At 35.0% G+C, this 23,126-nt stretch overlaps 1 protein-coding gene and 1 pseudogene across 4 annotated transcripts in view; one reads left to right on the forward strand and one right to left on the reverse strand.

Moving 5' to 3' along the window:
* Nucleotides 1-3,278: 3,278 nt before the first annotated feature.
* Nucleotides 3,279-5,444, reverse strand: LOC131035401 (histone H3.3-like; annotated as a pseudogene).
* Nucleotides 5,445-6,409: 965 nt separating this feature from the next.
* Nucleotides 6,410-23,126, forward strand: part of LOC131035391 (BRCT domain-containing protein At4g02110) — an 86,111-nt gene continuing 69,394 nt past the window's right edge. The window contains exons 1-4 of one of the 4 annotated variants that reach the window (XM_057967089.2): nucleotides 6,410-6,617; nucleotides 6,764-6,968; nucleotides 16,781-16,870; nucleotides 17,515-17,619. In XM_057967089.2, the coding sequence (XP_057823072.2) occupies nucleotides 6,828-6,968; nucleotides 16,781-16,870; nucleotides 17,515-17,619 (336 nt within the window). In that variant the 5' untranslated portion in view covers nucleotides 6,410-6,617; nucleotides 6,764-6,827. Of the gene's footprint in view, nucleotides 6,618-6,704; nucleotides 6,969-16,780; nucleotides 16,871-17,514; nucleotides 17,620-23,126 lie in introns of all 4 variants that reach the window. The other 3 variants (XM_057967087.2, XM_057967086.2, XM_057967088.2) reach the window with 3 other exon arrangements.

A 23,126-nucleotide genomic window follows, 5' to 3' on the forward strand; every position in this document is an offset into this window, starting at 1 on the left:
AAATTTTTTGAATTTTATATTTTGAAAGTGTAAGGGCTAGTTTTGTGGTTTGCAAGTGAACCCAATTTTTAGGATGCGAATGACCAATTTTTAGATAAAGATATGTGTTTTATACCCCAATCATTATCCACTTTCACACCAATATTGGAATACGAAATCACCTAGATCGTATTTGAGTAACTCTTGTAAATGAGAGTCAAATGACACTTCTAGGGTTTCTATTCCTTCGTTGTTATAGAAAGTGAATGAACTATAGAGGTATGTTGAAGTAATGGAAAACTATGGCTAAGGTATGAAGAAAGTAAACACTTAAGTTGATGTAAACGACTGACAGGTAATTAGAAATGTTGCAAAAAACATAGAGTTGAGCATGAACTTTGATTGCACACTTATGTTTACAATCCAAAGCTGAATTTGTGGGACCAAAGATGCTTAGAACACCTCGGTCCTCTAAGTATGAGCTATTGTCAGGAATTTGGCAACCTTAAGCTATCTAGGATCTATTTGCAAAATTTGATGTAAAACATTGAGGATAGGGGCAGCCCTCGCGCCCTGGTCCTGAAAAACCAGGTCCAATTTTTGGGATTGGTTTTGTGCTAGCTTCTTGATCCCATTCTGGGTCTCATGGCTCTATCAAGTACCTGTAGCTGCACATAAGATAAAATAAAAGGTGTTGTGGACAGGGGTTTGCCTTAGGTCAAACCCCAGGTTTGAATTTAACCCTAATTGAAATAGAAATGGAATTGAAAGCGTGCCTTTTGATGGTAGAGGTGAGACTTGGAATTGAAAGGCTTAAATGTAGATAATTATACCTTTAATAGGTGACGGAATGTTCTTAGGATAAATCATCCATGTGTTGATGCAATAACATGATAAATCGCATGAAATCCATCATGAAATCATAATTGAAACATAATATGAAGATTCCTTGATGAAGTTTTTTGCTCCTCGAATTAGATCTGCTCTTGAGGAAGAAGAATTTCTCTTGAATTGGATGATAATGTTGGCATAAGATAAGATGATCATAGATGTCCAAATGAATTGAGAAGTGCCTTGTATAGGGATTTCATAATTAAAATCATCTTTAGGCTGACTTAAATTTGATATATTTTTGCACGGAGCTAGATTTGAATTAGATAAGACCACCAAATTATCTTCTTGAAATTTGGGGAAAAAGGTGTGGGACTAAGTAGCTCCCATTGACCTAGTCTCGACAATATTTTTTTGACTTTCTAGGGATGCGAGATAATGAGGTTCTAATGCCAATTCTAGCCCGATGGCTCAAACCATAATGTATAGATGTGCTTTAAAATTTGAAATTGGGGTAAGATTAAGGGTAAATCAAGATAAAATGATAAAGGGCACACTTAGAATTAAGGGCCCAAATAAGAGTGTGATGATGTAATAAAGTGGAATAAGACCCATAATATTAATTTAAATCAACGAAGGTCTCATAATGCATAGAGGAAAGGGGAATACTAAAATAGGTGCTAGGAGACTGTGAAATTTGACACACTGATAAAGTTGTACAATTTATGACGCTATAAAAGCGCATTTGCAATTTCGCCATTACAAAGTTAACTTAGATAATTTATTCTTTAAGGTGCGTTTATTTTTACAAATACTGAAAAACATAAAAAATGATTGTTTTTTAATTATTCGTATAGAATCCTTACATCTCTTTTTACTTAATGCTTTTTTTTAACTAATAATATAATAATAATAAAATATTTACTTATATATTGCATAATAAAAATTGTAATAGAATAATAATTTGATTCATTAAAGAACAAGGACGCAATGTGTCAAGTTCCTGCCAATAGTGTTAGGATTACTAGTGTGATGTTGTATTCATTTGACTATAGTACAAAATTTGGAAGTGAGTATGCACAATAGATCATTTGGAATAGAAAGAGAAGTCTCACAATCATGTCCTCAATTCCATAAGGTAAATGGAATAACACTTGACTTCCATGCAAAATGAAAGAAACTTTTTTCACGAAAGCTTGTTTGATAGGTAGGAAAATTTGTATCACATCAACACATGAAATGACTATTGTTCTAGGGTAAAAATAAATAAAAATCAAAGAATGACAGGACACTAAAGGTACTTTAGCTCCCATGAAAATTAAAAATCTATTTCATGATATCAAATCTAATTCGCTGCATTAATAGTTGGTTCACACGTATATTCATTATTTAGCATTATCTATAATTAGAGAATTGATGAAGAGAGACTTTGTATTGTATTATCACATTAGCAGACACTTTAAGCTTACCCACTTTATATTGCATAATAACCACAAAGAAAAACTTGCCCCCGATAGAGGTACAATTTCATTGGACTTTCATCCTTTAAAATTAATTATATTTTAATTTACACTTTAAAGAAACAAATTAAGGATAAAGAATTAGGCAATGTTAATGAGATAGGTCATATATGTATTTATTTTTGGTAAAGATAAGTGAATTTCACCAATTAGAAAATATGATCATTTAATGTTGGAGAAACTAAATTCTTCTAAGTTAGAAAATGAATTTTTATATTCAAGGTTTGACTTTCAAATAAGGTTAGGGATTAAATAACTAGAGTGAATATAATCGGGGTGCAGTCGGAAATATGAATTTTAATATACAAACTCATGAGAAAAATAGGGATGTTATTAAATCATTTCCCTTTCATTTTAATTCACCTCTTCAAATTATTAATAAATTTAACTTGAATCCTTCTTTATGATGTTCATATTAAAATATTTATAATTGAGATATATATCAGTATGATTTGTGTAATGTTACTAAAAACATCCATTTCATTATGCCTGATTATCATTTGAAGACAATCGAGTATCCTTAGAAGCTTCTAGATTATTGAATTTGAAACTAGCTAACTGTTACTTCCAACAATAAAATTAGCAAGCATGCAAAATTAGACAGATACTGTAATTCAGAACAAGTCCACATAAATTTGACATATTTGTGCTTCTTCCCTAACAAGTATAAATCCAATTGAGAATTAGTGGCATCTCAAAAATATGTTAAAAGTTAGCATGGTAAACAACACAACACTAAATTCAACCATTTTAAAAAATACATAGTACTTTCAATGAAATTTATTATCATCCCCAAGCTATTGAAGTCTTTATAGTGTAGGCGTTAACAATTCAACACTCAGGAGTATTTTTCCCAAAACAAAAGGGATCTTAAAAGCAAAAGACCATATATAGGTTACAATCCCCCCAAACAAAATGCATATATGTATTCCCAACAAAAGATTAGGCCTAAGCCCTTTCACCATGAATTTTTTTAGCAAGCTAAATATCCTCGGGCATTATTGTGAGCCTCTTAGCATGAATCTCACACAAATTGGTATCTTCAAATAAGCCCACAAGATATGCCTCTACAACTTCTCGGAGTGTGAAGATGACATGGCTCTGGAAATGTAGGTTCGTTTGAAATACAATACAATAAGAAGAATTTATTGTCAACCACACTGCCAAAATCACTTATCAAATGATTGAATATAATTACTTGAGCATTTGATTAGAAATTCAATCAACACAATTATGTAGGTTGCTTAAAACTATGTCTACAAGTAAATAGAAAAAGGTGCATGCAATTTGTATCAAGCATCTGAAATTTGAAGAAAACCCATACCTAACAACAACAAAACACGACCATTACTACTGCACATATTTGAGATGAGTGTCCCTATATTGATTATCAAGGAGGCTTGGATAAGTGATTTGTAAACTAATTCTTCTACAAGAATTAGTTAAGGGATTAATTCGAACCCTCAAAATGTCTTGAACAAAATCCTAATAAAAACCTTGAAGCCTTGAGCAACTTCTCTCACAAACCTCTAGAAAGGTAACTTTCAGATTAGGAGCTCATTACTCATCTGATACTTTTGGATCTCACTATATGTTAAAGCAAAAAGAAACGAATTACTACAAAATAAGAACCATTTATGAAAAAAATCAATGAGGTGGAGTTTTACGATTCATACCATAGAGCAACAGTTTTAGGATGGTATTCATGGGACTTCTTCATGCTTCCAATCGTAGGAGATGATTTATGAGCAACTTGAGAAGTAAACAAAAATAAAATTCATTAATTAGGATTCAAAACATCAGATTTTTTCTTGAAGCATCTAGACCCCAAAAAATAAAAAAAAAATAGTAATATCTAGAGTCCAATGTCACTATATAGAAGTGTAGTGTCATAAAATTGCACCCCCTACAATTTTAACCACATTCGAAGTCCTCACTTTGGTGACAATATCCTCCTTCGTAACCAAGACCCCTTTCTACACTTTTACCCTTGGGTTATTCCTTGCTCAGGACCTGTTCCTGCCTCCAGACCCTGTCTGGCCCCAAAATAGGGCAAGACAGGGGGGTGGCGCCCCTGTCCCCACCTCTTAGGGTGGCCCTATGTTGGGTTTGCCTGGTTTCCTATGCACAATTCAACTTCCGGGTTTGCATTTCTTCTTTGTCGGCCTTTGGTGATTGAAAATTAATCCTCGAGGCATGTATAAAAGGAGATTCATTTCCCTCATTTGACGAGAAGGATGATAGGGGATAATATACATGAATTCAAGTAGAAGGTCTTCATCATCAAGCATTCAAGCATTCAAGTCTTCTTCATTGATCCATTGGAGAAATATTACAACATTCATTTGCAAGCATGTGTGTGTGTGTTAGGGTTTTGTCATGGTACATGCAACACTTGTGTGATTACATTCAAGAAGCAAAGCAATCATCATTGCCAAATTGCAAATCTACAAGGTATACAATTCCATTATTTATATTTCAGCATTTGCAATTACTTTCTTTCAAGGCAAACCCCTAACCACAACCCTTCTTCCCCTCTTTTATGTGTGTAGGTTGCAGGTGTGCAACTATAATTGTAGGTTTGGGCTCCATTTGCAGAGATGGAGAAACCCTTTTTGTTTCGCGGATTTGTCGGAGGACCATGTACACTTTCGCCATAGTCTCGACGACTTTTCTTCAAATTTGCAAGGCAGATTCTTATCAATCTAATTAGCTCAGATCCAAAGTTACAACGCGATCCTGAATCGGTAGCTCCTCATTTCACTCATTTTCTCTCTCTGTTCCACATAGTCAACAAGTCAACTTTCCTATTTACAAAAAAGGGCAAAACACACTTCAACCCTTGCAATCCACTTGGAATTCACATCCTTGCTTCCCTTGGATTTGGATCTAGTGGATTCAAGCCTCTCTTTTGAATGTAAAGTTCCTCCAAGTGAAAATCATCCTAGTGACTTCTTTTCTCTCTCCTAGGTGGGGATTCACTAAGGTTCAATTTTCCACTTTACAAGAAGAAAAGTACAAAAATCATATGCATAAACATACCTTAGTTGCAAGTTGTTTCCTTGGAGCCTTTCCTTCTATAGACTTATGTGCAGTTTGCTTAGTATGAGCCATTTCTCAATCGAGCTAACAACACTTGCACATGTTACAAAAATTCTACAAAGAACCAAAAGGTTCGTGTTAGAAAAGATATGCATACAAGCGTAAGTATAAGACTAAATAATGCAAATGATTCGAAGGAAAACCAATGTAGAGGTATATATAATCATACGCCCAATCAACCCTAATTAAAAGAACATACATTATAAGCATGACGAAAACGGTGTACTTTGAAGTAATCAAGAGTGTGAGACAAAAATATAAAGAAAAGAGTTTTCTTTTCTATTTCAACTTGAAAATTAAAATTAGTGAAACAAAAACTTGACACAACCAAAACCTTATACAATAGCACTGAAACTAGCCCTAAAACCCCCAAATCTAGCAGGTTAATGCCTACTCACCAAACTGGATCCAAAAAACCTCAATCGGTATAACCCATAACTCAGTTTGCAAATATCAAGGAACTTTGAGCACAATCGAATCTAGACATAAGAAAATAGTTGGAAATTTGCTGAGGTAGAAACCATGCCTCAGGCATGGAACCCTAAAAGTTTCCATGACCCATTTAGTCCTCTGACATAAAAGTTCAAAAATTTCGAGAAGACTCACATAAGGCAATCATAGTCCAAATATATTTAATTATTATTTCGTATTGAACATAACAACTATTTATTAGAATAGAATGACATCAAAGTATAAATTTGATCCAAAAAATTAAATACATTGTGTAATTTACAAAAAGATAATAATTTAATTTTTATATTGACTAGAACTAATAAAAAAGAAGATAAATGATTTTTTCAAAATTATTAAATAAAAAATTAATTATATTATAGAATTTTTATTTAAAATTTTAATTCTCTATATTAAAAGATCGACTAAACTAATTAAAAATTGAATTAAATAGATACAATAATTGACATGAATCATCCTAATTTTTTTGTGTTGCAATTATTATTATTATGAATATTAATGTCTCGCCCTATCTAGATCTGGAATTTTTTTTAAAAATATGACATGCACGCAAAACCTAGCGTTCTCCCGCCACGCATCAGAACTTTGAATTAATTTCTCCCTCCAAATACTTTCTCTTCTTTGCCGGCATCCATTTTACGCTTAGAAATCCAGGACAAATATTCGCGTTCACAATCTCTGTACTTTTATCATCTACGAATACTATTATTACAGGTGAGTAATTGGACTTTGGGCTTCATAGTTTTTCCTTTCAGTTTCGATCTAATATTTTAAATTTATTTTCTTGTTACATGTTATCAGCCGAAGAGATAACTTTTGCCAGCAATTCCTTCACACTTTTTATGAATGTTCTTGAGCAGATCGCGATATATTTATTACAGAATGCAAAGAAAGGCCATTAAATTTAGTTGAAAGAAAAAATTCATGGAGCCGAAAAGTAAAACCAAGGGTTTAGCAGACCCTTGCAATGAAGATACTGTGGAATGCAGCAGTGAAGGCCAAGGGAGAATATTCCACGGGGTTCGTTTTTTCTTGGTCGGGTTTGATCCTTCCGCGGAAATTCAGGTCGCGTGGTTCGAACCCTTGCCTTTATGCTTTTATTTCATGATAAAAAGAGCAAGAAATCAAGGAGAAAAGAAGAGAAAACAGAAACAAAAACAGTTGGCTTGCTTTGAAATTTCTGAGGCATATTATATATTTCCCAACATAACCGAAAAGCTATCTTTTTGATAATATTAAGCCAAGTCCATACACAAAATTTTTAGTGTACCCTAAAAGTTTCTTTATCCTTGTATATTTTTATTTTTTATTTAAAAATTAAGTATTTTAGTTAATTTGTTAATTATTTTTTAAAACTTTGGTGAATATAATCTCTCCGTACGGGATCTTTTTCGGTGTTAAAGATGCCACGCCAGAGTGTTGTATCTATTTTTTCCATTTAAGATGCCTCGACCCAGTGGTGTATATATTTTTTGGTAACAAGGAGTGTCTCTTCGAGCTATGTTCATCTAAGAATTGGAGCTGGCCTTGTCTGTTGGGATTTACCCAATTAAATACTCAAAATTTGTATGCACGAGCATTTAATGTGCTTACTTGGGATTCGAGGATTTGAACATCTGTCCTTGATGATTTATCAGTTGAGCTCCTTCTATTTGACCATTATTATTATTATTTCTTTTTGCAATAAAGGAATGCTACTACCATATTATGGTTGTAAGCAGAAGTCATTTTACAGAGCAAATTACTTCTAATTCTGGTCCGTGTCAAAATTCGCACAAGTTTTCTTGTTGGATAAACAATGGGGCACTACTGGTGCATCTCTCCTTGTAAAGTATAGCCACCAGAAACTAAGGTTTGGAGACTGGGGCTCCGACCCTGAACCTGTACTGACATCTCCATGTTTTATATATGGATATAGCTGGATACTCATTCAGATATTCCATTATGCTATTTTAAAACAATGCCCCCGTACCTACATCCTTTGGGCACTGGTGGCACTTGTTTTAAAAGTTCCATTTAGAATCACAGTGACCTGATCAGTTTTGCTAAAACTGTAGCTTGAAAGTCACAAAGCAAGCTGTATCTAAGTCTTAAACAAAATACAGGATACATAGATATACTTAAAACCCCAAGAATGTAATACTTTGATTCTTGAAAATCAGATAGCAACCTGTCTCTTAAGTTTTAGACAAAGTGCAAACTCGGAGTTTATAATGTACTTAGAAAAAGGAGAGCTAGATCTAATAAATATGGGTCAACCTCATACAACACGAGATTCAAAGACTGACTAAACATGTATGGTAACTATGTAGCGTTGACCATGTTATCGAGACAAATAAGAAGATCCCAAATAACAATTGCCATGCATGAAGTATGTGAAGTCCAAACCAATCAAGAAAAAATTGTCAACAACAGATAATGTAAACTATACATGCTCTTCACGATACGATGAAAAATGGTTCATGCAAATAGGACAAGGGTTTGAAGACAATTTCACAATATTAGCTTCCTTGTATCTTCAAACGATAGGCAATTACAGCATACTGTTGAGTCCCACATTCTCCCATTGGCGTTGGCACAAAAAACTACTGCTGAGTTTGAAGGAGTGCGTGACACTGCCAAAGCAGTTAGAGAATGGATCTGGAGCATTAAGACAAGAGGGGAGAGAATCATCAAAGATGTATGCAACATAGCAATCAATATACAATCAACCCACTTAAAGATGGTGGAGGTAGAGAGAGAGTACTTCAAAATCTAGGAGACGATTGACATAGCTCTACCCTCATGAGGGTTCTATTCTAGACTCACACTCGGATTCCCACGCTGCAGACAATTCTAGATCCCCATAATATCAACACCTTTAAGGAATAGTATTGGATTGTTAACATGAAGAATGACATGGCAGACACCATCAGAAAAATTCAGGAGGAGTGCAGGGAAGCCTTGTCTGGCATTGAGAATATCGGTGAATCCTCAAGGCATTGGTCATCGGCTGGAAAGATGACATGGAAAGTGACGATGTAGTATCACGATGGAATGATAGGTTGGGGATTGATAAAACAACATACTGTATGGAGGACATAGAATTCACCAGCAGGCTGTACGTAGATGTATTGCCTTTTGAAGCTCGTTAATCAAACTGGCGCGAACGACTGAGGGTAGTGGACATCCATCGAGAAGGCATTCTACGTACAGCCTTTTGAAGCTCGTTAATCAAACTGGCGCGAACGACTGAGGGTAGTGGACATCCATCGAGAAGGCATTCGGTTCAAAGTGTGTAATCCTCCCATTCATCCTAGTAAGGAGTTGTTCCCAGTTTGCATAAAGTTTCAGGAATATGTTCAGGTAGAGCGTGCAGCAAACTGGGACATTTGGAAAGATTACTTGCAAGGGGAAGTTGAATTTTTGGTAAAAGAATCCACCTCGGGAAAAGAGAAAGTGCTTTCCTAGAGTTAGTTATTTCTTTTCAACTACCCAAGTTCATTGCGGATTTTGAGCTCCGTGCAAGTGCACTTTTTGGGGAGCAACTTTATGTTGGGTAGTTATTAGTTAGTTGGTAGTTGGTAGGGAGATATTTGTTCCTTATTAATAGGTATGGGCAGCCATGCCTTGGAGGATGAATCTAGGCCACTTGTATGATTAAATTTGGGCCATTCATCCAATTTTAGAAATTTATACAAGGGACTATTTTTCCCTCTTTTTGCAAGAAGTTCTAAGATTGTTGTTGAAACTTTGGCGAATTTTATATAGATTTAATGGAAGTTAAAGCTGTCTTAATTTTATGTGAGTGCATGGTCTCCTTCACTATTTAATTTTCATGTCATGTAATTTGTTTTCAGATAATATTTTTAGGTTAGTATTTGATAGAAACCTTGGAGTTCATACCATTAAGGATTGACTGATTGCCATTCCCACTATATGGTTAGTTTGAACCCAATTATATGCTTAGTTTAGTTATTTGATATCAAATGGATGGATGTAAAAGTTCTGCATTTATGTTTACTAGCATGAAAATCTAACTCTCCTTGAAGATTGCATCAAGTTTTACATAATTGTGCTATATTAGCTGGTAAAGTTGAATCTAGTTTTTGAAGGTTTCAGTCTATTTTCTTGAATATGCTGTCTTAGATAGATTAATTAGCTGCTTTCTATCTCTTTCTCCCCCTTTTTCTTTTTTTTTATCAAGAAGTTGAAGTTCAAGAAACAACATCATGATAAAGATAAATTCGATGAAGTCAAGACTAGAGTCTTAGGGAACTTGTACCAATCAAAACTGATTTTATCTAACCACGTAAGTCCCCTTTGTGTTTCTAGCAAAACACATCAAACAATTGAGTTATCCTGCAGTCATGAACTAATAGTTGGAACCTTGAGGTTGTCCCCGTTGATCAATTTAAAAATAGCTTTAGGGATCCCTTATTTCAAGAGAGGATAGGATACTCAGCGAGAACATTCTATTCTGCGTTGGTTGGATAGAGTTGTAGCAATATGATTTTAGCCATGTCAACAGACTCCTTAGAAAGTAAAGATTGGTTGGTAGCTGAAAAATTCAAATCAGTTCGCTCTGGATCTACATCCCAAAACTTTGTGCTCCCATCCTTGCACTCATTTTGTTTATGAGTAAGAAGGCGCAAGTTTGAATGCACATAAACTAGCTCTTCCACCTTACTTGCTGCCAATCGGTTGCGTTTCACTAAGTGGATAAAGGAGTATATGCTCCAATTTTGCTCAGATGAAGAGGAACTAGCAACCTATTGAATAATTGACACAAATTTAGAGGGCGACAATTATAAAATTAACTTTATATTTTAAATTAATAATTTTGTTATTTCAAAATAGTAAAAAATATAAATGTATAGAGCAATAAAAATTAAGAAACTTGCGATAAAAGTTTGATTGCAAGAGTTTGAGGGTGTGGTGATGTATGGCCATTGAGGTGCCACCAAGCATGAGCATCCTTCTTAGACTTGTCACGGAGAGCGGAAACACTTTGACCATTGGAGGCTACAAAATCAGCAAACTCACTAGTCATTAAATCCTCCATTTCAGAATCGGAGAAGAGTTTAGTAAGTGCTGTCCTACACCCCTCACTGACTTCTGAATCTCTACATGGTGGTACCCTTGATGGCTTAGCAAGCATTTCATCACTATAAAATTTGGGAATCAATGCAAATGCAAGATGTAGTGGGGTGGTCATTTTGTTCCACCGCTCAACACAAATTGACTGAACCTCTTTGAAGAAAGTTTCTTCGAGATCTTGCTCTTTTGCATTGATAATGACTTTCATTTTCTCAATCATCGAGTCAATGCCATCGTATACCTCTCCCTAACATGGGTGATCCATGTTAATATAATGGATCATACTCATGATGGGCTCAGTGAAACTCAGAAGATATTCCACTCGTTCCCACTAAGCGTCATCTAGGATCACGTGCTTTACATTTGTTGCCCTTTTAGTATTGGATTGCCTCCATAGAGAACAACTTTGACTAATTACCATGCTAGCAAGTGGCTCCCGCACCTTGACAAGTCGCCTCAAGACAATTGTGTTGGATGCAAATCGAGTCTCAACAACCTATTCAAAAATTAAAAATGAAAATTAAAATACAAAGAAGACATGATCAAATTTAAAAAATAAGTTAGTGATTACTAAAGTGAAATGTAAATTTTTAAAATTGAAGTGTTTCAATTACCTTTAGCAACTCCAACTGTGAAAATGATTTGAAAATGGCCATTGACATGCTATGGTTTGTGATGAACATTTGGATCTCTTTAGCCTTAGCATAGATTTGTTTGATCCAATGTATTTTCTTACCCAACATTTGTAGCATGAAGTTGAGAGAGTGGACATCACTAGGTGTCCAATATATATGTTCAAACCGTGTCTCAATCAACATACTTGCAACTCTACAATTCTTTGCATTGTCCGTTATTACTTGGACAACATTTTGAGGCCCCACATCCTGAATGCATTGTATAAGGATGCTAGCAATAAATTGTGCATCCTTCACCTGTCCCTCACAATCCACAACTTTCAGAAACATTGCCCTTTTAGAGCACATTGCAATTACATTAATTAATGGCTGATTTTTGGTATCCTTCCATCCATCATAAATGATGGACACCTTTGTTTGTTTCCATGATTTTCTAATGGGAGCCAATGCATTGTCTATGCTTTTCACCTCCTTTGCTAGCACCTTCTCATAACCTGGCCCTGTGTACCCTTGTGATGCCTCATTTACTTTTCTCAACATATCTTGCCAATATGGTGATCGTACCACATTAAATGACAAAACGTTTGCATATAGACATCTTCCAACCGATTGATCTGCAATCTCTCTAGCATCATTCTCAAATGCTCTCTCTAATGGTCCCTTGCTTCTCTTCACAATAACAGGTTCTTCATCAATTCTGCCCAAGAATGAGTGGCTCTTTACCACGATATCAGGAAAATTACTATGAGATGGAGAAGTAGGGGGCCTATTTGATCTACTTCCTCTTCCTCTCAACAAAGGATGGTTTGAGGCACGACCAACTCTAGCATCTGCTTCCTCTCGCTCTCTAATATATCCCACTATTTGTTGAGGTGGTAACCCCCTTTTATCCTTTCTTGGACATGGTTTGATTCCTTGTTGGGCAATGACACAAAAATGGGCTTTGACACAGTTGTAGGAGCTAGTATATTTCACACCACAAAAGTTGCATATCCAATTAAATGTTCCACCTCCTTTTACGTGGTCTATTATTTTAACATATTTCCATAAAGGTGAATTTGGGTCGGTCTTGAAGGATCATTGAGGAATAGAGCTAGTAGTCATTGCCATTATGCTATCTACAAGTTAAAAAATAATTATTCAAACTTAATATTAAACAATAAATTATAAATGTTAATTATTTAAATTTAATTTAAAAGTGAAAATGAAATTATTAATGATTATGAAAGTAAATATGTTTACTTTCATAATCATTCATTTCATTTTCACTTTAAAATTAAATTTAAATATTTACCATTTATTATCATATAAATTTAAATCATTGATTAATTAATAAAATTATATTTCAAAATTAAATTCCAACTTCCTAAACAAACTAATAAACCTAAACCATGAATGATAAACTAAACTTTTTTTTTGATTGGTAATGGGTCGAAGCCGATAAGATGTACATACCCTACCCCCTTTGGGATTTGAAATTGTGACATCTCTTTCAAGAGCACAAGTTCTCCACCACTAGACCAACTTAGGCTGTACATAAACTAAACTTATTATAATAATAAACAAATAAAATAATTTAATAAACAAACAAATAAAATAAAAAAATTCTAAAACTATAGACTATAGTTTGTAACAAAATTTGTGAGGAAAACAAATTAATCCTACCCGCGTGTTGTGACTTGTCACTCAGCTTGCCTGTGTTCGTTGCTCAGCATGCTTCGTGCCCACGTTCCCGTGTCGAGCTCTTCCCTGCTGCGTCGGCTGGGTCGTATTTGGTCTGTGTCATGCTCATTCCTGGGTTGTGTGTGCTTCTCCTAGGTTGTGTCTTGTGTTCCCTTTTGCTGCACAAGAAAATTTGAAGCGAAACAAAATAATTTTGATTTTAGGGTTTACCTGTTTTCATTTCAAAAAGTGGAAAAAACCTCGAAATCTGCATTTGACGTTGATTTGTAAAAAAAAACGCCACAGAATCACCATGTTGTTCCAGATGCATTGGTTGAAAATGTGGATGCGTTTCAAGGGGTAAATGCAAGAACCCTCTTCGATTCCATAGGGATTCTAACACGATTCCGATTCTGAAATGAATCATACTTGGATTCGGCAGAGAAATTGGACGAATTGGTAACTTTGACATTCCTCTCGGGTTTACAAGAAATTTACGGAGTCTGATATATTTGTTAAAGTCTGAAGTTCGAGAGGTTATAAGTTCAATTTTATTTCTTCTATTAAGAGGTTGGAGCCTCTGTGTTATTGATAGAGTTGAAGCTCTTTTGAGGTTGGTGCCTCTTTTGTACTGAGTTGGTGCTATTTATGTGAGTTGTAGCTCACTGTTGTCTTTGGGTGGGTGCCCATTTTATTTTATGAAAACTTTTGATTCCGTGGTTTTTTACCTGAAAGGGTTCTTGTGTTCTCTTAGTGTTTATTGGCTCAGCTTTGTTGATTTGTTTTTATCTGTATTAAAAGTTTTTGAAATATTCACCCTTCTCCGCCCTCCCCCCTCTCAGTATTTCTGATTTGGTTTACATAGGGATATTGATATTCGCTAAATGCGACACATAAAAACTTTGTGCAATTGACAACAAAGGGGATACACATAGGATGACACTTTCATAGATTGGGCGGACAATTTAACCATGGGATAAAATAGAAAACTGGACATAAGCTCCAACAAGTTCTATGGCCTAAAGACAACTATGAGGCCATAAATTGAGGAGAAAGCTATCCTCTTCCTTAGAAAACTTGTGTGGTTCAACACTCTTATCTTGGTGTCCCTACAGTTCTTCCTTATCTTAGAAGCAAGTTGAAATGTATTTGGAAAAGAGAGGGTGTTAGGAATGTTCACATTAATTTTGGTAAAAGGTCAACAGCTTGTCATCAGTAGAAAGCTGTAGAGAAATTTTCTCAAGCAATTTCAAATCTTTGTATGTTTGATGCTGATGCTGTCTTCCATTGTATTTATCTCTTTGTTCAGCCAGAAAGATGCACCAGAATTGGTTAAGAGCAATTCTATGGCTATATTTTGTGTAGATTGTGCTAAAATGGAGTGTGCCCTTGGCCGGTCTTGTCAATTTTCTTTTCCCATCTTCTTTACTTATATCAATTTTTGTTTGGAATCAAAGCATGTTTCAGTCAAGCTTATTGAATTCAATTCCTCTTCATCTTTTGCATCTCTTATTAGCTTCCTCTGTTCTTTTGGAGTGGCTTCTGATATTCTACAAATTCCCTTGTTATCTACATCATCCATTTGACTGCAATTTTTATCTCTCAGGTCTTGAAGTACATCTGCAAATCTCTCATCAAGTCCAACCTCATCCATTATTTCTTTCATCATTTTGTTTTCAGATGCCAGCATATCTCTGGTTTTCGAACTTTGCCCTCATGTCTTGTTGCTTGATCCATATTTAAAATATTTTCTTTTTAAAATTGGGCTTTTTGGAATCTTAAAATTTGGAAGTGTTAAACCCATTCTAGGAACAGGTTATTGCTCTATGTATTCGATTTGTAAATTGGATCGAGACAGTTGCATTGAGCAATAAAAGTTGTCATTCTTAGTCAAAAACTGTCCAAGACTCAAAATTATTTGCTGTGATGGTTTCTAAGCCAACGATGAATTCTTAGTGGTTAAGGTAACCTTGGGGTGCGCTAGGATAATCTTAGGGAAGTCAGAAAATAGGGGAGCAGATGAAACAATGGAGTGTCTCGTTGTTGGTGTCAAAACCACCAATTGTGGTGGGGAAAGAGCAGGGGAGGGGGTTGTGATTGCTCCACTGGTTTTCATAACTGCTGGTTCATGCAGTAGGTGATTTTGTAACTGCCAGGCTACAGGAAGTGGGGGTTTTGTTATTTTGTATTGTGGGGCAAGGTAGCAGCTACAAACGTTTTCTCTTCCACTTCCACTTCCACTTGACTTTATGTTGGAATCTGCCTATTTGAAGCATGCAAATAGTTAAAGCAAGTGGAAAAGACAAGGTGCAAGGGCTGGCACTAGTGAGATTCTTCTTTTAGATTTTAGACTCTTAAAGCTGTAGGCTGAAGACCAGTGTTTTCATGGAGTTACAGGCATGATGTGGATGTGAAGCTCCATTATTGTGTGCTATGAACTCATTTCTTGTCCCAGTGACATACATCTGCATGTAAGTGATTGAAAATTGCGGTTAAGGAGCTGGAGTAGCTCACTCTTTTTGGAGTTTTTACCCCATTAAGGTTTTCACCAGGGTAATAAATGTGCCTTACCAGTTGTTGTCTTGCTTTTTCCTTTCCGTTTTAGTCTGACTAGATTTTTTACATGTTTTCTGTGTGTGTTCTAATGAACTAGATAAATGTGTGATGCTCTAACAAGGGGATTTCATCTTTTTGAAGAATTGTTTTTGTGCTAGTGTGAGAAATCTGTAGTTGAGGAATTGAGAAGAGTATCCTCATCAGTTTACAGATCAGTATATCAGATTCTCCTGAAATAATTATCGGCAGAACTGGATAAAATAACCTTGAACGGAAAAGTTGCATTGTTACACATCTGAAAACCACCTATTTTGATAATATTTTTACAGAGTATTTCCGAGGAAATGGGAATGTGCAGTAGAGTCTGGAGGTTACCCCACTTATAATTGCAGCTCATGAAATTGTACTTCCCTTCATCCCATTTTTTGGAGTTATCTGCTGCAGGAAAACTAAAAAACTGAGTCATACTTATAAGAGGCCACACATTTATGACCTTCTTTGCTGCTGTTTATACTAAAAAAAATATGGATATTTGTTGTTTGTACTTTTTGGTCTTCGATATTGGTAGACTGTACCTACTTCCATTTGTTATATTCACATTTTGGCTTTTAGTAATACAATTACTAATATATTTGTTGGATAAACCCTTTTTGCATTATTCTATGATGATTCGTGGTTAGAAGTAGTAATGATTGTCTTTTGCAAAATGCCTTGTGCTTTCTCTTTATTCTTAGATGTGGAGAAAGAAACTTATTAATTTGGTTAAAGTTTCCTAAAATTAATTTCTGTTACAATTTGCTTCATATGCACATCTTTATTTTGCTGGTAAGACTATTTTCCAGCATGCTATGCTTTCCTTGTGTTTCTTGTCTATGGTGGTTGCGTTCCAGTATTTTTGATTTGCCCTTATTTTCTTCCTAACATTTATAATGGACTTTTGTTCAGTATTGTATGGAACTTGAAAATGGTGGAGGATTCAATGTGGGACGGTACGATACAAGTTGTACTCATGTCATTGTACACCATCTTACATACGTAAGTGTTTTATTTATTATTTATCCTCTAATCCTTACCTACAAAACTACGCCATAGAAATAAATTCCAAAATTATGTAAATATGTATAGTTGCATTACAAGCGTCTGAGTGGGGAGTATAGTAGTTCTTTTATGGATTTGTGGCATAGAAATGCATTTTTAACTTTTTGGGAAGTTACTGTCTGCATTATCACTAAGGTTGCAGCCCACTTATTGCTACTGGTTGCGGTGGAGAATTACTTAGTGAGAAGTGCACGTGTAGCCTTGTCACTTCAAAGGTTGATCTAAGTTGTGATTCCAGAATTGACTTTATTCTATAGAAGGATAATCCTACCACATTCTTTAGGTTTATTGGTGGGCCATCCAAGGGGCAGTATTTGTCATTGAACCTTCATCTAACATTCACGATGTTGTGGATACTTGATTCTATGTTTGAAGTTTTTGTTGCAAATGAAAGCAAGACAATTTTCCTAATTCAATTTCAATTTTATTTGTCTGACCAGCAATTGTCAAAATACTTACTGTACTATATGTTTGTAGAATTTCAACAGAATTTATTGATACCTTCATTATCAATAGACACGAAAGTGTTCTTTTGGAAATTATCAGAGTTGTATCTCAATATATGTTCTTGTCTTCTATAGGATGATCCTATTTGTCTTACTGCAAGAAAGGACAAGAAGATATTGGTAACCGACTGGTGGGTTGCAGATAGCCTGGACATTGGTTTGCCAGCTGACCCTGCACGGGTATGCCTATTTTCATTCAGTAATTCCCAATAATTAATTACTAAATGATTTCTTTGAAGTTTACAGTACATTTGAAAAACTTATATTTCTAGACTTTAATATTTTATTTACTATTTTACAGAAAATATATCTTTTATATTGATAAAAGGAATTTAGAGGAGGCTATCAGTTTACTTCAGCCTCGTGATCTTCCAGGTTTTGAAAGAGATAATGAAAAAAGTAAAGAAACATAAAATTGAAAAAGAAAAAAATAAAAACAAAACTTCAAAAATAAATTTTATTGGAAAGCTGATGTAATGTCCCCTTTCTCCAAGTGAGCACCTAGAGGAGATTATTAGCCTATTTTATTCCCGTGGGCTAATTAGTTTGATGCAAGGGAATAAATTAATTAATTAAATGTTAAATAGTCCTAAGTCATTAGGATTATTTATATTTAATTAATTAGGAGTTGGTCATACTTTATTTTATAAAGTGACTTTATGATAATGTTAATGACAAATTAAAAAGTCACTTTTGGAGGGAAAAGTAAAAAAAGGAAGAAATAAAATAAAGTATTACTTTCAAAAAGGAAAAGCATTATAAAAGGAGAAAAAGTGAAATGAGGATTCATTCTTGAGTTGTTATTTTCAAAGGAACTTTTCCTTGAGAGCTTTAGCTTGTAGGTTCAGTAAACCCTAGGACGGAAACCCTAGAGGTTTTGGCTACTTGGACGGAAACCTAGATCAGCCCACTTGGTGAATTCATCTCAGGATTCATAATTGCACATCATTGATCAGTTTTCATGGAGATTTGATGATCTATCTCACAGATTTTTAGAGGGTTTGTTATTTTATGTATGGAGGTATTCCGAGTATGTGTTACCTGATGGCATTAGGCATTTTCTGATTTGTAACAACAACATGTCATTTGTAAACAGTAATACATTTCTATATCAAAAGAATACCATTGACTTATTTAGATTCTTGTTATTTCATTGATTGATTTCCTTGAAAATCTATATTGTTCATCTTGCATGTTCAATCTGCATGTTTGCATGTCGCAATATTACATTATGATGAAACAAAACATGAGTAAAAAGGAAAACCCAAATCAGTTTTGAAGCATTATCCGAGTGCCGGATATTTCAGCTAAAGCTTCCTCTTCCATTGCAGGCGGAGGCAAGACAGGCTATTTTGTTTTCAAATTTCATTCTGTATTGCACAAACACTGTTTCTTATTCTCACCAAATCTGCTGAATCTGGTGCAAACCCAGGGCCGAATAGGCACTGGACCCAGACCCGGATTGGGACCGGACCTGGACCACCACCTGGGCTACGGGAGCCGAATCTGGTATCTTAGCATTACTTGGTACCAAGCATCATATTTTATTGGGCATAACTTTAGCATTTGTTTTATATTGTTTGGAGGTTGGTTCGAGTTAAAAGATTATGTTCCAACTACCTTCTGAAGTTAAGATAAGAGATTGTGAGTCCGAGATATGATTATTGTTTACCTAAATATAAAACATAATTTATATCTAAATAGTATAATATTGAATAAGTTACTTAGTTCAATGCATACATACAGGTGTAGACTATTAGCTTTAAAATAATAAGTAAACAACATGGTGCATCTGGGTAAACACTAATGACCTTTTTGCCACAAACCTAATGACTATTTTTGCCGCCTTTACCTTTTGTATAAGCCATAATGTTGTTCGTCTATTCATAACTTTGAAACAAATCATAATAGTTATTCTTAAAGTTGCCCACAAAAGTTTATTAAAGCAACTCACAGTTACTGAATAATATATATTTAGCTATCATGATAATGGATTATTATATTCCCTTCCAATAATTTAATCACAAACACATGATATATTTTTTAATTTTCCATTTTGGCAATGGAAGGATGAGCCACAGCAGAACTAAATGGTTAGTCTAACCCAAAATACACAGTTGTGGGAGTAAAGGTTTTTGCAATTATCTAAACTTACCTTATGTGTGAGTGTGGAGATATATAATGGAGATTGAATAATTTATGTAGACCAACAATAAAATATTTACATGGTAACATATATGGCATAGGAAGTTTAGCACTTATACCAAATTGTCATTCTCAAATATAATCAGATGATAGACAATTTGGATTATATTCAATATGGGCAGTGGGTTGTAGTATTCTGTGAAGTAAATATTTAAAATGTATTCATTTGTTTTTAAGCCTTCAAATTTTAATTTACATAAAAATGTGTATGTCCTTGGAAATAGATCTATCAATAGAGTGTATCAATTAACTATTTTAAAGGATTTGACCAGAGATATACCAAAATCGCACACACATTTTTCAAATGTGTTCAAATGACAACAAAGCCATTACTTACCTGAGACACCCTCTTGAATGGCTACTTGCACTGGAGGAATAATTTGTGGCATAAGCCCCCTAAGCGATTGCCACAATCTAAGTGGAATCAGATTGAATAAACACATATTCATGCTCTATAGCCCTGGCCAGGACAGTGTGCAGTGGATACTGTACCTTAAGTTGGATACATTCTGTGTTTCTCTTCTCAAATGCCTGCTGCTTGCCTAATCCACAATCTTCCTTGGATGACTTGAGTTCCTCTTCCTTCATTGCACTCCCTAGTTTATACAATATTCCAGGAAGATGGTTTCCAAACCATCACACCCTTTCATATCCCGATTATAATCTATTAATTCTTTAGCCTTGTTTTCTCTTGGGTTTATTTTCTCTCCGTTCTTTTCACTTAATATATTGTTTAAAATATTTCCCCCGCCTCGCAACACCCACTTTTCACGAATATCTTATAAGGGTATTTACATGAATTGCACATAATCACATAGATGGGAAAAAGTCAAATATCAGTTTGAAAGAAAAATAAATATTTTCTTGTAAAAATCATAAGGATATTCATCTTTCTTGTAGCTTCAACTTATTTTAAAGAGGAATTTACATAGGGAATGATTGTTTTGTTTTTGTGTGAACTCAATTGAGGTTGGGTCTAATCACCAAAAGCTAAGTTGCCGATTTGGGTATGGTCGCTGGTACAGGATACAAGTGTGGGTATGGCGGTACAACAATCAAAAAATCTGTTTCTAGATTCCCCATTTTAAAGAGGAATTTACATAGGGGATGGTTGTTTCGTTTTCGTGTGAACTCAATTGAGGTTTGGGTCTAATCACTACATGAGATGGCCATTTTGTTTTCCTATTCAGAATATCTCTAATAACTTTGTTTGTGAGGACTTCGTTTTTTTTTTTTGAATTTTTCATTTGTTTAACTTTTGTCAACTTATTGACCACACATATGTTGTAAGACTTTTGTTGCTGCCAATGCAAAAAAGCTAAGTTGCTGATTTGGGTATGGGTGTTGGTACGGGATGCAGGTGCAGGTATAGCAATTTTTTTCCCTTGGGCACGGGTACAAGTACAAGAATATATATATATATTATTTATATATATTAATTGTAATAATACATTATATGTATTAATTGAAGAGCACTCAAATATACTGAGAGGGGAGGGGGGTGAATCAGTATATTAAAGAATTTCAATTTCTTTCACAACTTAACATGTATAAAGCTTATTCGATATATATATATATATATATATATATATATAGACAAATAAGAACACCAAGACACAAATTTTACGTGGAAACCTAAATGGGAAAACCATGTCAATAAATGCTTATAAAATGGATCTCTTTTACAAAGTTTGTAGGCACCAACCTACTAGAGGCATCGACCCCTAACTTGATTTGTTAGTACCAACGCACTGGAAGCACCAACTCCTACTACTGAATGTAGGCACCAACCTACAAGATATGAAGCATCAACTTCACACAAAGATGAAGCACCAACTTGTTGACGTGTATTTTGTACACTATCAAACACATAATAAAATACCTAAAGGTACCTTATCCTCTCTTGAGTAAAGCCTCTGATTGTTGAAGATATCGCAAAAAAGGATCAATCAGAATGACTCCAAGGTTCTTCGTTGTAAGATCTCTACGTGTGGATAAGCTCTCTGTGGTATGATGTGATTTGCTGGAATCACAAGGGGACTTACATTTGATGATTGAACGTTTGATCTGCTTTGAATATTGCTGGAACACAGGATCTTACTAGCTTTGACTTGAAAAAAGGAAAAAAAAGATGAGGGCGAGGAAAGGATCTAATTCTAATACTAAGAATGTACGAGCAATGAATGATCTTTGACGGAATTCTAACTAAGTCTTGTTTTGACATCGCAGGACCATCTCCACAAGGTTAGTGCGATCTTCGAAGGAAAGCTTTATGATGTTCAAATCATCACTGCAGGCATAGACACCATCAGGTTGATGCATATCAATGAAGAAGCGACAATTGAAGTTAAGCTTAAGCTGAATGATTCCAGTTGACTACACAAGGCAAGTCTGCAATCAACAAACTGCTAGTAGTATGGATATACGAATTCCACCATCAATCAAGCACATTTCTTCCACTCATCTAATAACATGAAATCAAATACGAGAAGTATAGAGACCATGCAAATTGTCGAATCGACCCATAAATTTCACCATTTCTTCAATGAAGTTACAAGTCTTTTACAACAACATCTTGGCAACAATCTTTGCCTTCTCTCTCTACTCTACTCTAATTGCTATTCTATCAACTAGCTAATCACCTTCTAACTACTCTCTATCTGTCTTCTAACTGCTTCCAACTATATTCTAACTACCTTTACAAAATGAAATGCGAGGGCTTATATAGTGCCCTCGATACAATTCGATGGCTTAGATCAATTCGAGATCAATGGCCAAGATTCAACAATGAAAACCCTAATTAGGGTTTGTTACAACCATTACATAACATTTAATGCTTGACCAATGATAAAATTGTATTGCTTGGACACATGTCCTCTCTAGAAAATTCCACCAATGGATAGCTGGGGTAGTGTTGACGTGTATTTTGTACACCATCATACACAGAATAAAATACCTAAAGGCATCTTATCCTCTCTTGAGAAAATAGTCTCTAATTGCTGAAGATTCGCGTAAAGGATCAGTTAGGTAGACTCCAAGGTTCTTTTAGTGGGGTCTCCACGTGTGGACAAGCTCCAGTGGTATGATGTGATTTGCTGGAATCACAAGGGGACTTACATTGAACTTCCGATCTGCTTTGCTGGACCCAGGCTCTTACTGACTTAGATTTGAAAAATGAAAAAGGATAAGGGCGAAGAGAGGATCTAATCTTAATACTAAGAATGTAGGAGCAATGATTGATTTTTGATGAAACTCTAACTAGGTCTTGTTTTGACATCAATGGAACATCTACACAAGACTAGTGCGATCTTCTATGGGAAGCTTTATGATGTTCAAATCATCACCGCAGGCATAGATACCATCCAAGTTGATGCATATCAATGAAGAGGCGACAAATCGAAATTGAGCTTAGGCTGAACGATTCCAGTTGACTACGCAAGGCAAGTCTGCAATCAACAAACTGCTAGTAGTATGGATATACG

Source organism: Cryptomeria japonica, chromosome 2 (assembly GCF_030272615.1).
Source record: "Cryptomeria japonica chromosome 2, Sugi_1.0, whole genome shotgun sequence".
Classification (NCBI taxonomy): Eukaryota; Viridiplantae; Streptophyta; class Pinopsida; order Cupressales; family Cupressaceae; genus Cryptomeria; species Cryptomeria japonica.